This window comes from Empidonax traillii, unplaced genomic scaffold, assembly GCF_003031625.1.
Source record: "Empidonax traillii isolate 1590-97213 ecotype Southwest subspecies unplaced genomic scaffold, ASM303162v1 scaffold1166:size242162, whole genome shotgun sequence".
NCBI classification, from domain to species: domain Eukaryota; kingdom Metazoa; phylum Chordata; class Aves; order Passeriformes; family Tyrannidae; genus Empidonax; species Empidonax traillii.
This window is the reverse complement of record NW_020956359.1, coordinates 20,092-35,765: the sequence shown is the minus strand read 5'-3', so window position 1 is coordinate 35,765 and position 15,674 is coordinate 20,092. Positions and strand designations below refer to the sequence as shown.

Here is a 15,674-nt window from a genome sequence, read left to right as displayed (position 1 = left end):
CACCAGTGGACATGGGGCTTTGAGGTGGCCACTGCCAGGTTTCTGCAGAGCTGTGGTGGCCACCAGGCTCCAGCAGTGACCAGTGAGACCAGCTGCCCCCTGGGAGGAGGAGGAAGAGCAGGAGCACCCTCACCTCTTCTGCTGCGGGCTCTGAAGGTCACTGCAGAAGCGGCAAAAAAACATGATGAAAACAGGAACAGTTTTTTTATAGGCTGATTGACTGGTTTTGATTGTAATTCCAACGGCTGTGCCATGCTTTGGAGAACACCTTTGTTGGAGATGGAGCTCCCCTGGCTCTGCGCTTCGTCCGTGGACATCTGAGAAGGTTCTGGGAAAAGAGCAGGCTTCCCCTTCTTGATATTTCTGCAGGACAGAGAGAAGTGATTTTAAAGGATGTTTTTTAAAGGATGCCTCTTTTCTTTGTGTCTCCTTGCATTGCAAAAAGGGAAAAGTGGTTCAAACCGGTTAATTAGAAGAATTTGTCCTTCAAGGACAGAAGGGTGAGGACAGTCCTCACAGCCTGACACAAGGCAGGTCTTCTGGAGGTTTGTTTTTTTCCAGAGGACAGGCAGGCAGCTGTCACTGGGTCCTGCTGGAGAGGAGAACAAAATGTGAACAGCCCAAGGGTTTCATTTTTCCTTCCTCTTGCTTCAAACATATGTCTCGTCTCTTTCTATGGAAATGTTTATTTAGCTAAACAACCCACAAGCAGGTGGGAGAGGAAAACTCTTTGTGAAAAACCACAACTCTTCCTCTATAGAAAGAGTGAGAGAGCTCACTCTGGCTCAAACAGGGGAACTCTGTGTTTCTTATAATCCCAGATTAGAAAGAAAAAGGAAAAGAACCCACAAGCTGTGAGAGCTTTCTTTAATGTCAGTGTTATCAGAAAGCAGAGGGCCGAGCCCTGACATCTCTCTCCCCGTTTTTTCTCTCTCATCTTTTTTCTCTCTCCCCTTTTTTCTCTTCCATCATTTTTCTCGTCCCTCGTGGCCCAGTGCAGCAGGACTGGTGTGTTCTCTGTGGAAACCTTTATTCCTCGCTGGTTGGGGTCTTATCTCCAGCCAGGTGGCCCCTCCTGGGGTCCTGCTGGTGGTTTTGTCACTTCTTAACCCGTGTGTCAGCTCAGCTGAGGGAGGTGACCGTGCCTGCAGCTCTGTCTGTACATTGATTTTTGGATGCTCTTATCCAACCCCCGTGTTCCCAGTTCATGTCCTGCTGTCTTGGCTGCAGCCAGAGATGTTTGTGTGGGGTTCAGCTGGTTCTCCTCCTGCCTCCAGCCCTGCTCAGTAAGGGATGGTGATTTTTCCCCACGCTCCAGCAGCAGGCGGAGTCCAACCAGATGAAAGCTGGAGCCTGGCACGAGGCTCAGTGGTGTGATCCTGGCACCTGGCTGACAGGGCAGGTGCTCAGGAAAACATCATTCCCTATTTACAGGGCCAGGGATGCACATCCCCATTCATTCTGGGAACAGTTTTAGCCCCAGGAGCGTGGGCAGCCCCCAGTGGATTGTTCCTTCATTTTTTCACCTGTGCACCCCTGCACTCTCCCCTCTTGGGGTTTCCTCAGCCATGCCCACATCCAGATCTCCAGTTTGTATTCCAGGCTCTTTATTTCTCTGTCTCAGGCCTCGAACTGCCCTGGAAGGCTCCTAAGTGCTTTTGTTGCTGCAGTTGATGGGAGCAAAGCCTTCCAGGCTGCGTTAGTGCTGCTTCAGGCTGGCAGGCAACAGATGGAAAATAAACTCGTTCAGGAGCTCTGGGGATGGTGGTGGTGCTGCAGGCAATGGAGAACAGCAGAATACAGAGCATTTGTGCTCACAGCTCCAGGTCTTTCCAGGGGGCTGTCAGGGGAAGCTGCCCCAAGGGGTGGGTGGCAGGGGATGTGCCGAGGGCTGGCAGTGAGGGGCTTGTCTCCCTCGCTCCACATCTCTCCCTTCCTCACACCAACGTGGAGCTCTTCTGTTGTGCCTCCAGGTTTTCCCTTTCCCTGCAGGGCTGAGACACAGATAACAAAGAGAAGTGTGGAAATAACTGGAAGCATCCGGAGCCCTTCTGGGGCTGCTCCAAGGGAGACATCGCCTTTCTGCGGTGCTTCCCACTGGGTCTCCGTGTGGGCTTTGCAGAGGGAGAAACTGAGGCACAGGGTGGCTGGAATCTCGTGGAGCTTTCTGGAGGGGACCCTCCCTGATGGATGGCTGAGGGAGCAGGGAGTCAAAATGCTCCATCCAGTCCCAAGGCTGGATGACCAGAGCAGGGTAGTTGTGGGCAGCAGTGCTGGCTTGGATCTCACGAGTTCCAAGGGCTCAGCTCATTCCCTTTGTGATTCTGTGGTGTGGATACTCATGAATTTGACTGCCTTTGTTTCACTGCCCGTCAGTTCATTCCAGCGATCACCATCTCCAGGTGCTCTGAATATCCACAGGTTTAGGACTCACTAGCTGGAAAAAGTGGGAAACGTGTCTGACAAAAGACTTTTAATCTGACTCTGAGCAAATGGTTCAGTTTGAATTACTCGACCAGATGCAGTTTTAATATTCTCGTGCCAACAGTTCCTGGACACTGATCCCAACTGTAAATAGCACAAAATCCTGCCAAGGGGTGTCAATCTTTCCCCTGGATGGTGTTTGTGTGCTGGGAAGAATGCAGATTAACTCCGGGGCTGAGAGGGGCCAGAGCGGATTTCTGCAAGAGGTTGGGATGAAATCTCACTTGCCTCTTCTTCCCAAACTAGGAGCTGGCTCTGAAGTCCTTGGGAAATGAGGGGCTGTTCCTCTTTTCCTCTCTGGACACAAACAATGACCTGTACCTGAGCCCAGAGGAGTTCAAGCCAATAGCTGAGAAGCTGACAGGTAGGTACCTGTGTGCCTCCCAGAGCTCTCCCTGCACAGACCAAGCAAAAACCAAAGATAGTGCACCCCACAGGTTTTATTCACCTACTGTTTTATTCACATTGTTATTTCCTGGGCGCTGTTTTGGGTCTCATTTACACGAAGAGAGGCTGCGAAGCTTTACGTGTTTTTGGAAAGGCTTAAGCACCAGACATCACTTTCACAAAGTAGAGTTTTTATAAGACGGAGGATCCCGTTGCTGGACTAGCAAAGTACATAAGTTACTTTGTGTGGAGCTTAAAGGGGATTTGGGATGGGTGAATGCAACAAATACAGCTCAGCCCAGGCCAGGCCAGGCCTGTTGGTGAGTCACGGCGTTCCATTCATTCGCTCCCCCGGCTGGGGCGGCCTCCCTTGGATGGCAGTCGTGGGAGGTCGTGTTTGGAGACCGTATCAGTGCAGAGCAAGTGTCTCTGCTGGTGCCAGGCAGGGAGCAGCGTGGGGGTGATGATGTGCAGTGGAGCTCCCGGGGCAGTGGAAGCACAGGCAGTGCTTGTGCTGCCGTGGATTGGCTCAGGCGCATGTTGGGATCGCTCCGAGGGGCGGGGAACCTTCCTGACTGAGCTGTGGGGTTTGGAGTCATGGAAGCACGGATTCCCAGGTTGGTTTGGGTTGGAAGGGACCTTAAAGACCATCCAGTTACAACTCCAACACCTTCCACTAGCCCAGGTTGCTCCAAGCCCTGTCCAACCTGGCTTTGGACACTTCCAGGGATGGGGCAGCCGCAGCTTCTCTGGGCAACCTGTGCCAGGGCCTTACAGCCCTCACAGGGGAGAATTTCTTCCCAATATCCAATCTAAACCCACTCTCAGTTTAAAGCCACCAAGCTGGCTGCTAAAAGGAGGGCTCCCCTTTAATTCATGCAGCTGGAGCTGGTCTCCAGGGTGGGTCTGAGTTCTGCCTTGTGGGGACAGCTGGGAAACTCCCAGTGCTCCTGGATTTGATGGGATAAATGTGTAATCACTTCACAATTGCTTAAAAGGGGAGGGAGGGGAAACAGCTGCTTAAATTCCTGTCCTTTTGTCTAGGGGTTGCTCCCATCTCTGAATTTGAAGAGGAGGAGATGCCTGATCCAAGCGGGGAGACTCTGTCCCTTGTGGCTAAATTCCAGCCTTTGGTCATGGAAACAATGACGAAGAGCAAGGACGGTTTCCTGGGGGTAGGTGTCATGCAGGATGCGTATGGCCACAAATTCTGGGCTGGTAGCATCACCAGGAATGTGTGCTGGAGCGTTAGGAGGGGGACACAGCCCTGCTGAAGCCCAGGGGGATTTGCTGTGATGAGGAAACTCTCTGCTTCCTGCAGCATTTCAGTGTTTTCAGCACACTCAGCAGCACCGTGCCCCAGTTAAGACACCCTTCCTGGGAAGCTGGAAGCAGGAATTACACATGGCTCTCCTGGAGCTAAGTCCAGGAGCTGTGGTGTTGGGTGGCACCTATTACTCCTATTACCTACTCCTCTATTACTCATGTTCTTGAAAGCTGACAGAACTGTTCGGGTTGGTCAGAAGAATTTAGAATGTGGTATATATATTTTTCCCTCTTTTCCAAAACCTCCTTACATCCATGAGCGTGCCTGCATGTTTGAAGGGTCCAGTCTGGCCTCTGACAGTGCCTTTTGTTCACAGATTTCTCACGTTGCTCTCTCTGGGCTGAGGAACTGGACGGCCCCAGCAGCCCCTATGAGTGTGCTGCTCGCCAGGCAGTTCAAAGCCTTCCTTCCTCCAAAGAATAAACTGGATCTCGGGGATCCGTGGTGGATAATTCCTAGTGAACTGAACATCTTCACTGGGTATCTTTCCAACAACAGATTTTACCCTCCGCCTCCCAAGGGCAAAGAGGTGAGATATGAAACTCAGTTTCTGTTTACCCGAGGGTGTGGTTGGTGGAGATGTTCTGCTTCGTAGCCCAGATGAATTTCAGGAATCCCCAGAGGGACAAGGCTGTTGTTATATGTCTCCCTGGGTTTTCTAAGGAAGCAAAAATCCAGGGCACCGTCTCCTAAGCTGGAGGTAAAACCCAGAGCAGGCCAAAGATGAGGCTGACTCGAGTGACTTCATCTTGTTAATCGTGTGGGATTTTAGGATGGTTTCTCCCGGAGAGGGTTATCCAGAAAGCAGCTGTGTGAAGTGATCACAATCCTTGTGGAACCGTGGCCAAGGGCTGCCCCAGAGGGGAACACTTTTGTTGACAAGTGAAAAACACTGTGTGTACACAGCAGGCAAAGCCAGGCGTGAGCATCACCCTCCCCTGGGTGCCCAGGCAGGTGTCAGTGATCACTGAGCTGAGGCACCTCCACAGCCTGCTCTGATTATTGATTGCACACCCACTCCTTCAAAATCTGAAGCCCTATTGATGGAGGCAGCCTCGTAGATCAGTTTACTGTCCTGACTGGGGTGATGGAAACTTGCAAACAATGGGAATAGCGTAGAAGCCCTGGAAGATGGATTTATTTTTGAAAGCAATCCCTTGCTTTATCTCCTTGGTTTGGGATTAGGTTGGTCTCTGAGCTAGTTTCGAAGTCACAGCCATTCTCTCGCCTTCCTGCTCTGGTGGGGAGTTGCTTTGGAGCTGCAGAGCTGCGTGGAGGAGCTGTCCTCATTCTTGCTCTCCTGCAATTCCTTCTCTAGGTCATAATCCACAAGCTTTTGAGCATGTTCCACCCCCGGCCCTTCGTGAAGACCCGCTTTGCCCCCCAGGGGGCCGTGGCCTGTATCCAAGCCATCAGCAGCTTCTACTACACCATAGCATTCCGGTGGGTCCAGGGGGCTCCAGGGAGGGCTTGGGGGGCACTCCTGGGTTTGTCCCATATCCCAGGGGAGTGGAGGAGGCTGCTGTGCAAGGCCAGGGAAGTGTCAAGGGAGAGGGAGGTTCACAGCCAGCTCTTGCTCCCAGTGTCACTGTGTCCCTGGTGAGGCAGGAACTGTGCCCACATGAAGGACAGCAGCCATTCTCCATCACCCTTGGAGCCGTTCTGGCTGAAAGGGGAGAGTCTGGGGAATTATTCTCTTGTTTTATTGGGAGTGTTACAGCTTTTATTTGCCTGATCAAGCCGGAAGGGAGGCTGAAGGGGTCTTGTTCTGTCCCTGTGTTTCAAGAAATGATGATATTATTTGTCCTCCTGGATGGACACTTAGTGCCCAATTCCAAAAGGCATCAGTACTGGAGATGTTCCTGCCCCCCCGGGATCTTCTCCAGTCTTTTACTCGCTTAATTGCGTGACATGAAAAGCTTTTTGAACTCCACCTCTCTGCCCCAGTTTAGGTTCCTAATTTCTGGTGCCTGGAGACAGCTTTTCCCCTGCTGTCATGTGCAGCACATGATGCTTTCCCTCCCCCAAGAACTGCAGCTGACGGCTCCTTTCTCTTTTCAGGATCCACGCCGAGTTCCAGCTGAACGAGCCACCGGACTTCCCCTTCTGGTTTTCCCCAGGCCAGTTCACAGGTCACATCATCCTCTCCAAGGACTCCTCCCATGTCCGAGAGTTTAAGCTCTTTGTCCCTAACAACAGGTACAGCCATTTCTGCCTCCTCCTGGGTGCTGAGCAGACTTGAGGATTGTTACAGACAAGGTTGGGATCCAGGGGGCTCTGCGTGCCTGGGGAGGCTGGTGGGCTCTGTTTAGGTGAAGGTACAAGTGCAGTGACAGCCCTGTCCCCTGTGGCACCTGGGCACCCTGGGAAGTGCAGGGAAGGCAGAGCTGCAGCCTGAGCTTTGGCCAGACTGGTCCTGCTGTTTCCTCATCTGCTTTCCCCACACGTCCTTCCCTGCCAGCGGTCGTCGTGTCCTCAATTCTCCAGTTGCTCCCTAAACCGGTTCTGATGCAATTTTTCAGGAATAGCTTTGTTTATCAACAGGTCCAGGGGCCGTCTGGCTTGGGAGAGGCAGGGAAGGACAAGGGCAGAGGAGGGACAGGAGACAAGCAGGGCTGAGGCTGCTGGGGACGTGGAGCACAGAGTTGGGAGTAGTTGTGCTTGCACAGCCTGAATGCAGCTGGCACCTGCTGCAGCTGAGTGTCCAAACCCCAGCTATCCTGTGCCAAACCACTTTGGAAGGAGGTACCTGCAGGCACGTGGAAAGACACACATTGAAGTTGTCCTGCTGTTGCCCTGGACAGGCAGCAGCCTCCTCATCAGTAGCACTGCTCCTGTCCCAGCACTCCCTGGCTGTGGCAGGGACTCCCACAGCTGTCAGGTACCTGTTGGAAGCTGCAGAAGCTCCCTGTGTGTCTGTGATCACAGAATCATGGAATGGTTTGGTTGGAAGGGACCTTAAAGTCATCGCCCTAAGTTCCACCCCCCTGCTGTGGATAGGGACAGCTTCCACTAGACCAGGCTGCTCCAAAGCCCACCCAGCCTGGTCCCGAACACTTCCAGGGATGGGGCGACCACATCTGTCTGTGATGGATGAGCTCATGTTGTTTTGAGCCAAGTTCCTGGAAAAGGAGTGATTTGAGCTCTGCAGTTGCCTGTAAATGCATCTCCACTAATCACCGAGGATCCCTGACACATTCCAGAGCCTGATTGACTCACCAGTAACTGTCCCTTGGCATTTGGGGGATGAGGAGGGTGTGGAAAGCAGCCCCAGGCACAGTCCCAGTGCCTGGCTTCAAGCACTGAAGTTCAGCAAGGCCTGATGCTCCTGCTACGACATATTTTTTTGCTTGGAGCCTCCCAGGTTAAGGTTTTGTGTGCATAGCTTTGCACTAGCTCATTCCTGCTCTCCTGGCAAGGAGCTGGAAGTGTTTCAGGGGAGAAAAGCTTCAAATCTCTTTGCCCATGACGTGTGGAGTGAAAATTCTATTACAACATTACCCTGGCGACTCAACCCCAGTGGCTCTGTCAGCACATTTCTCACTGCAGGCAGACACTCAGGGCTCTGCCAGCAGCTCCTTACAAGAGCCTTTCGCTTCCAAGAAAACACTTTTAAAAGTTCAGCAGGATCAGAATGTGCGAGTCAAGTGCAGGGAAGGAAGAGGGAGCAAAGGCATCTCTCTCTTCCATAATTTGACAGAGCTCAGAGGTGTGAGGGCGTTTTCCCGGAGTGCTGAGTGGGTGCCTGGGCCCTGATCCAGCGGAGAATCTGGTGTTGCTGGTCTGGTGGAGGGAACACGGTGATCTCCGAGGAGCCAGAGCCTCCAGGCTCCTTCAGTGCTGACCCTGCAAGAGGAGCAGGGATGTTGGAGTAGGAGTTGGATGTTGCCTTTTTTTGGGGGGGTAGGGGGAGGTTTCCCACATGCATCTTTAGCCGTGGGTGACTCTGGTCGTGCTGGGTTCACCTTGCAGGTCTCTGAACGTGGACATGGAGTGGCTGTACGGGGCGAGCGAGAGCAGCAACATGGAAGTGGATATCGGATACCTGCCTCAGGTGTGTGCTCCCTCCCAGCCCTCCATCTGCAGGCAGCAGCTCCGCAGGGATTCGTGCTGTGGTGGCCCCAAGCTGTGTCACATCCATCAGCCTTGATCTTTAGGGCCTTCTCTTGAGTACTGCGATATAATTCCCACTGGTCTGTGTATGGCTCCCTGTTGCCAGCTCTTGGGATTTTTTCCTTTTTTCCCTCCGTGTGGGTTGAATCCTAAGCTCCTGGAGTCATGTGACTTTTTCCTTCTTTGAAAACATCATCTGGCTGGCAGGAGGGGAAGATGAGGAGGTGAAGCCAGGCCCTGAGCCTGTGAACAACAGTGGTTCTGAATTTAGGAACTGCATGAGGCTATTCCTCTTGTTTCGTGGTAATCCCGGCTCTTGGGACAGGAAACATAAGTCAGGATTTTGAATGACTGAGTTTAACAGCCCCCTTTTCTCCTAAACTAGGTCCATGTTTATTTTTAATTGCCAAAAGACAGGAAAAACAGACTTAAAATCATTTCAGCTGTACCAGAACAGAGCCAGAGGGAAGCTCCTGAGCAGCTTTCCCTGTTGCACCCTCTTGTGGCTTCCCAGGGCTCTGTAGGGGCTGAGCTGGTGCTGGAAGCAAGAGCTTCCAATTAGCCCTGCAGGTCCTGATGATTTTAGGGGTCTGGTGTCCCACAGTAAAAAATCTCCAGTGGTAAGGTGGGAACATGGAGTCTCACACATTTCCAATCTGGCAAGCACAGGTGAAGGAAGTGAAGTTGCTTTCTTGGTATATCCCCCACGTCTGCAACTGGTGAAGTACAGCTCCAGGAGACAGGAGATCAAGTTGTACCTTCATTAGAAGCTGCCCAGTCTTATTTTGGATCTTCATCATGTCCTGGAGTACAGAAAAAGCAGGAGTGGGGTGTGTGCAGTGTCCAACTCAGCCTGTTCTCCTGCAGATGGAGCTGGAATCAACAGGGCCTTCAATCCCCTCCGTGATCCATGATGAGAATGGAAACATCATCGACGGCAGGGATCCCTCAGGGGAGCCCATCCAGTTTGTGTTTGAGGAGATAACCTGGCAGCAGGAAATCCCTTGGGAAGAGGCAGCCCAGAAGCTGGAAGTGGCCATGTACCCATTTAAGAAGGTGAGGAAGGGGCCAGGCTCTTCCTTGGCACGTTTATTTGGGGCAGGTTGTCCTCACCGAGACATCCAGTCACCTGGAGAGCAAGCAGAGAGCAGAGCCCACAGACATGAGCAGCATTCAGAGCAGTGTGAGGCTCTCCCAGCTCAACATGTGCCTCCAGGCACTGCCTGTGTGGCTTGATGGGCTTCAGCTTCCAGATGAAGGAGTGCAGCATCTCAGAAAGGGCGTTTGGGGTCACAGGGCAGCACAGGCAGGAGCGAAGCCTTCATGTCAGGTGTCCCAGGCTTGTCTTGTAAGCAGAGGCTCATCCTTCCTGCCCCTTATCAGCAGCTGCTGCCCTGATGCCGGAGGAGGCTCGTACTCCTTACAAATGATTTTCCTCTGGCATTGCTTTTGCAGCATTCAGGTACCTTTGGACCAGGCTTTCCTTATCAGCAGAGAACACACGATCTGCCTGTGCCTCTGCATCCTGCAGCGAGACACAGATTTATGGCTCTGGGTGACCCAAACTATTTAACATGCCAGCAGCCCGTGGAGCAGATGGCTACTGCCTGTCACCACTTCCTTGGCTGAAGGGACGTGTTTCAGTGGCTGCCTCCTTGTGCCTGAGCTTACAAATATCCCCTCGTGCTGCCAAGATGTTAATACCAGTTCCTTTTGTTTGAGTGAGTGGAACAGTCTCTGTGCAGGGTCAGTTTTGAGGCTGTTTCAGTGAGGTTTTGTAAATAAATTTATCTCGAGGCCAGATTTCCCGGGCAGCCGAGGTGGGGTTGCAGATGCTTTGTGCTGTCAGTAAAATCAGGGCTCTGCAGGTGCCAGTGACAGCCCACAGGCTGTGAGGGATCACAGTCTGGTTCCTTCAGACCTGCCCCTCTTTGGGCTGGGCAGTTCTGTGTCTGTTCCTCACGCTGTCTCCCTGCCTCCAGATCTCCTACCTGCCCTTCACAGAAGCTTTTGAGAGAGCAAAAGCAGAGAAGAAGCTGGTGCACTCCATCCTGCTCTGGGGGGCCTTGGATGACCAGTCCTGCTGAGGTGAGGACATTCCCAGCCTGGCTGGCAGGGATGATGGGCCTGGTTTGGGCTCCGAGGGGAGCTGGGGGTCAGGGAGCTGGTCACGAGCCAGCAGTAAGTGTTCTGTTACTCTTTTTGGCACTGAAGATGCTGAATAGACAAAGGTTGGAAATGGGGAGTTACTGATATGAGCTTAGTCCCCCAGTGGCAGGATCAGAGACAAGCCCTAGACCAGTGTGTGAGTCAAGTGCCTTTGTCGAGGTGGAGACATGGATCTTCCCCCCTTCTCTTCCCCTCTCAGTCTGCTTGGGAAGAGGCAGCACTGGCAAGGTGAAAGGGACACTGCTCTCTGCTTCATCATTGGCACCTGCACAGGACAAGCCAGAGCCAGATGTGAGCTTGGCATTGTCCTGATGTGCAGCTTTTCCCTCCCCACCATTGCCTAAGAACTCCCAAGCCATGTTGGGCAGGAGGGATGGATGGGAAGGGATGGGTATCTTCAGTTCTGTCTGCCCTTAAAAGCTCTCCAGCACTGGGCTCTGCTTGGCATGAGGAGCGAGTGGCACTCGGGGGATCTGCAGGGATCCATGGCAGACTTTGGCTTGGGGTCTGCTCTGGTGAATCTTCCCTGCCAGCAGCGCCTGCAGGAAACAAAAGCCGTGGAAAACTGCCAACAAAGGAGGGAAAAAAGACAATGGGAAGGGCTGGGGGGGAGCCAGAGTCAGCTGCCACACCATGTGGCACCGAACATGGTGACAGTCACCTCAGGAAACACTTCAAACCCCCTGTCCCTCTTCCTGTGCCAGGTTCGGGGCGAACTCTCCGGGAGACCGTCCTGGAAAGTTCGCCCATCCTCGCCCTGCTCAACGAGAGCTTCATCAGCAGCTGGTCCCTGGTGAAGGAGCTGGAGGAGCTGCAGGTGAGGCTCACCCCACACCTGCCACCTTTGCTGGTGCTGGGGAGCGTGGATGGGGCTTGGCACAGGGGTGCCAGGGGAGGGGGAGCTCACACCTCTGCCAGGGGGGTGGATTTGGGTTTTGAGCCCTCCGTGTCTGAGCCCCTGCAGGGGCCAAGCAGACACCAGATGGAGGCAGCCTAAGAAATGGCACAGTGAACCCCCCTTGATTCTGTCCTGGTGCCAGTTTTAAAAGCTAAACCAGATGCTTCACTGGGAGACAGCCCTGCCCAAGGCCACCGGTGCCATCAACCAGCTGACTTCTCTGCAACACAGGGAGCAACCAGATAACTGTCTGAACCCCGAGTCTCCTGATTGCACCATTCCCCACTTCTGAGCCCATCTCTGGGCCTGTGCTGTCAGCTGGGGTCAGTCACAGAGCTGGAGGCTCTGGAAAAGGCTGGGATCAGGCTGTTGGTGTGCCTGGAAACCGCCAGCAGTGGGGTGATTTTATTCTTTAAGGATAAAACCTACAGCTGAAATGTGAGAGGGAGACTGAGAGGGGTGAAGCAGGTTGTGAGAATGGTACCAGTGACCACCAGGCTGCAAAGCAGCTCTTCAGTCCCTCCCTCACATGCTCGGTGTACTCATGTGCTGTTCTGCCAGTTCTGGGGTGTTCAGACGTGTTTCTTTGGGGTCTCCCTACAGAGCAACAGAGAGAATGAGTTCTACAGCAAACTGGCTGACCTGCACCTGGAGAAATACAGCTTCCCTGTGGAGATGATCATCTGCCTCCCCAACGGCACCGTGGTACAGTCGATAAATACCCTTCAGCTGGGCTGGCCTCTTCCCAATAGAAACTGTTCTCTGCAGGGTCTCCCAGACCCTGGAGTGAGTGTCCACTGCCCCAGCCGTTCCCTGGCCCTTCATGGTGTGGTGCTCCCAGGGATGCTGTGGCAGACAGGCAGCAGCTCTACCCAGAAATGTGAAACAAATGTGTTTTTATTCAGAGACAGAGGAGCAGCAGGGCTGGAACAGAACAGTCTGCCTGCAATTCCTCATTGTCCCTGGTTGGAGTCAGCGACCTCTGGGAAGCCACTGTAGCTTGTTTCCTGTGCCCATTGTCCTGTGTGCTCATCCTTTGGAGAAAATCTCCTTATCAGCACCTTCTAGCGCATTTAGCTTTCTCTTGATTCCCCAAATTTGTCATGGCAGATAAACCCTTAGGAGGTCCACACCCTCTGGCTCTGCTGTGCTCCCCTGCAGCCCCCCCAGAGCCCCCCCACCTTGGATTTGATGAGCAGCAGTTGCAGACACTTTGGCAGCACAGTGCTGTCTGTGTCAGCTGCTGGGCTGGGCTGTCTGCAGGGGAAGATCCTGCCAGGGCTGGTCCAACTGTGCCCCTCACTGGCCAGACACCAGCTGGCCACACCTGCAGGGTCCCCTCACTGTCTCTTCATGGCTCCCCTGCAGCGATGCCACGGGCTGGTGACAAACCTCACCTCAGCCTCCCTGTGCTCAGTGGCCACGTGTCCTTGGGGGAGCGGGAAGTGTTTGTAGCTCAGGTGCTGGTTTTGCAGCTGTGTGGGCTGAGGGCTCACACCAGCGTGGTCAGGCTCTGTCTCCCCAGCCTTTACTCACAGCCCAGTGATCTGAGCCTCCATGATTTTTCCCAAATCGCCTTCATCTTCTTCTTAACCTAAGCCAGGGGGTCAGCACTGGGGGGAAGGCAGAGACCGTTGTCTTTCACACATCTTTCTCTGATTTTAAAATGCAAACCTGGATCCTGGTTCCTGAATTAGCATCTGCAAAGCATTAGAGACTCTGTTAGAGTTGTTAGAGCCTTGTCACCTCTGTCCTGGCCAGAGGCCAAGGCAGTGGATGGGGAATTGTTCTGGCCCTTAAAGTCCCCTCTCATCTCTTTCCTTTCCCAGATTCACCATATCAATGCCAACTACTTCCTGGACATTACTTCTATGAAGCCTGAAGATGTTGAAAGCAGCATCTTTAGTTTCTCAACCAATTTCGAAGACCCTTCAACTGCAACTTACCTCCAGTTCCTGAAGGAGGGACTGCAAAGAGCAAAACCCTACCTGCAGACCTAAAAACAAAGGCACCTGAATGCCCCACAGAGACGGCCAAAGACTTCAGAGATCTATTTTGGTTACAGCAACTCCTCCTCATCTTCATGCCAGACACTGATGTTAGGCTGCAAACAGTCCCAGGGCGGGGCTTTGCTCTGGATGTTGGTTTGAGGCTGAGTTTCTAGTGGTGCCAGTTTACACAACCTGCCCTTTTGAGTTCAGGCCAATTTTACAGGAGTTAAAATACTTGAATACATTCTCAGTGCATATGCCTTGGTCTGCCACCCACCCTCATTTTTTTATTTTTTTTTTTTCCCCCAACTCCTGTTCAGACTCAGGAGCATCACCCAGCTGTAACAGCATCACCCAGAGACCCTGATCTGCAGGACTGGACTGTTGCAGAATTGCCATTATGACCAAACACTCGTGGTGAGAACAGAATCCAGCGCCGGTGGGAAGCTCCCTCCTCCCACCTCCGTGCCAGTGCCATGGATGCAGCTCCTGACAACAGCATTTATTGACAGTGACAACCAGTGTGTGATGGGACTGTAGCTGGGAATGTGCAGACAGGGAGGTTTGAACTGGAGGATGAGCTCTGGAGTGGCCTCCCAGGGCCCTGTGTCGCCTGGTGGCAGAGGAGTCTCACTCGTTCAGGCTCTGTGGCCCTGAGGGAGGTGCTGAGCTTGACACAGGAACATTAGGAGTGGAGACCAGGGCACTGGAGGTTTGGTGCAGCTCAGAGGTGCCAGGTGAGGATCAGTTTGGGGGGCTGAGGGCCCAGAGCCCCTGTGAGCCCCACCAGTGCAGTCCATGCACTCCAGGCCATGGGACACAGCAGTGAGCAGTGCCTCCAGTTCATCCCAGGGCTCCCATCCTGCTGGCTTTGGGAGCTTGGTTCTCCCAGTGTCCCCCCAGCAATACCCTGTGTTTGCTTTGAGCTTCCAGGTCACCCTGGATGATGAACCATGAAGTTCCCTTTGGGAACTGCCCTGAGATCATTACCTGGTTGAGAACTGAGCGGTTCTAAAAGCCAGCAGTACTAAAAATATTTTCAGGAGATTTTTCCAAAGATGATGTTCAGACGTAAAGCCTTTATCCCTTATCTGAAACCACCCTGAGCAGTTGCTCCTACTCTCTGCCAATGCCTGGCTACAGAGTGAGCGTAATTTTATAATTTGGAGAAGGAAAAGATAAATGAAACAGGTTTTAGGCATATTCCTACAGATATGTGAGGAGACAAAGCATCTTCAGTAGCTGCCTGCAGCCAGCTGGTGATGTTTTTTCTCCTCTCTGAAGCACAATTTTGCCGGACCAAATCAAAAGAGGTGTTTTCATTCCTGGGCTCCAGGTCCTGGGAAGAGCCCGGGAGTGGTGATATCCTGACCCCCACCCTGCCCCAGCCCGAGCCTGGAGACTGAGCTGAGCTGGACCTCTGGGCTGAACCAGTGTCACTTCACTAATTGCTCTAGTGAGATTAATTACCCCGGGTTGTTTCTCAGTATTGGTTTTATAACTATGCATTAGCTCTGCACTTTGCCCACACTCCGAGGGGCTGCAGTGGGGACAGGCTGGGACCTGGCAGTGCCATGTTGGGACACCGAGCTCCTGCTGCACCGACAGTCTCACCCCTTCGGGGGACTTCGATCCCTTCAGGGCTCCGAGGAAGCCTTTGGGATCCCACAAAGGACCTTGTTTTTTATTCCCGTGAACCCCTGGACTCCTGCAGCCACCTCGGAGCGCTCCCGGGAGAGCTCGGGAGAAGGGGGCCGGTCTGAACAGCGGCAGAGGGAGCCCAAACAGCCACCCCCAGCCTGGGGGGTCCAGGGGGGTCTTTGGATCCTGTTAACCTGCCGAACTGCTCCGCCGCTGCCCTGGGTGGGCTGCGGACAAGCAGCTGCCGCCCGAGGCTTTACTAATTCGTGCCAAGCCTTTGTCTCCTCTTTGTAAACCTCGCATTTACTTTGTGAATTCTCCGCAGGGTCAGCGATACCGAGTGGGGAGTGTGGGGGGGTGGGTTGGTGGGAGGTGGGCAGCTGGTGGGCTGCTTCTCCCCCTCCTTCCCTTCGCCTTGTGACGCCCTGGCCTGAAACCCACGGCGGGCCAGGGCCGATGTCGGCCGGGGAGGGCTCGGGGGAAGAGCAGCCCCTGCGAGGGGCGATGCCGGTGGGCGCGGGGGGGCCCTCGGGCCCGGCTGTAGCTTCATCGGTAAAGCCATCCATCCCACCAGCCTCGGCCTCCTGCAGTCCGTCCTTCCGTCCGTCCGTCCGTCCCTCGGGGTGGGGGGGTGTGGGCTTGGGGAGCGGGTCGGGGGTCGGGC

At 53.6% G+C, this 15,674-nt stretch overlaps 1 protein-coding gene across 1 annotated transcript in view; it reads left to right on the top strand.

The window, feature by feature from the left end:
- The window catches only part of SELENON (selenoprotein N), a 15,961-nt gene extending 378 nt beyond the window's left edge, over positions 1 to 15,583 (top strand). The window contains exons 2-12 of the mRNA XM_027905547.1: positions 2,731 to 2,848; positions 3,916 to 4,046; positions 4,515 to 4,727; positions 5,517 to 5,641; positions 6,260 to 6,397; positions 8,171 to 8,252; positions 9,179 to 9,367; positions 10,294 to 10,399; positions 11,185 to 11,297; positions 11,982 to 12,083; positions 13,208 to 15,583. Of these exons, the coding sequence (XP_027761348.1) occupies positions 2,731 to 2,848; positions 3,916 to 4,046; positions 4,515 to 4,727; positions 5,517 to 5,641; positions 6,260 to 6,397; positions 8,171 to 8,252; positions 9,179 to 9,367; positions 10,294 to 10,399; positions 11,185 to 11,297; positions 11,982 to 12,083; positions 13,208 to 13,378 (1,488 nt within the window). The 3' untranslated portion in view covers positions 13,379 to 15,583. The remainder of the gene's footprint in view (positions 1 to 2,730; positions 2,849 to 3,915; positions 4,047 to 4,514; positions 4,728 to 5,516; positions 5,642 to 6,259; positions 6,398 to 8,170; positions 8,253 to 9,178; positions 9,368 to 10,293; positions 10,400 to 11,184; positions 11,298 to 11,981; positions 12,084 to 13,207) is intronic.
- The last annotated feature ends 91 nt before the right edge of the window (positions 15,584 to 15,674 follow it).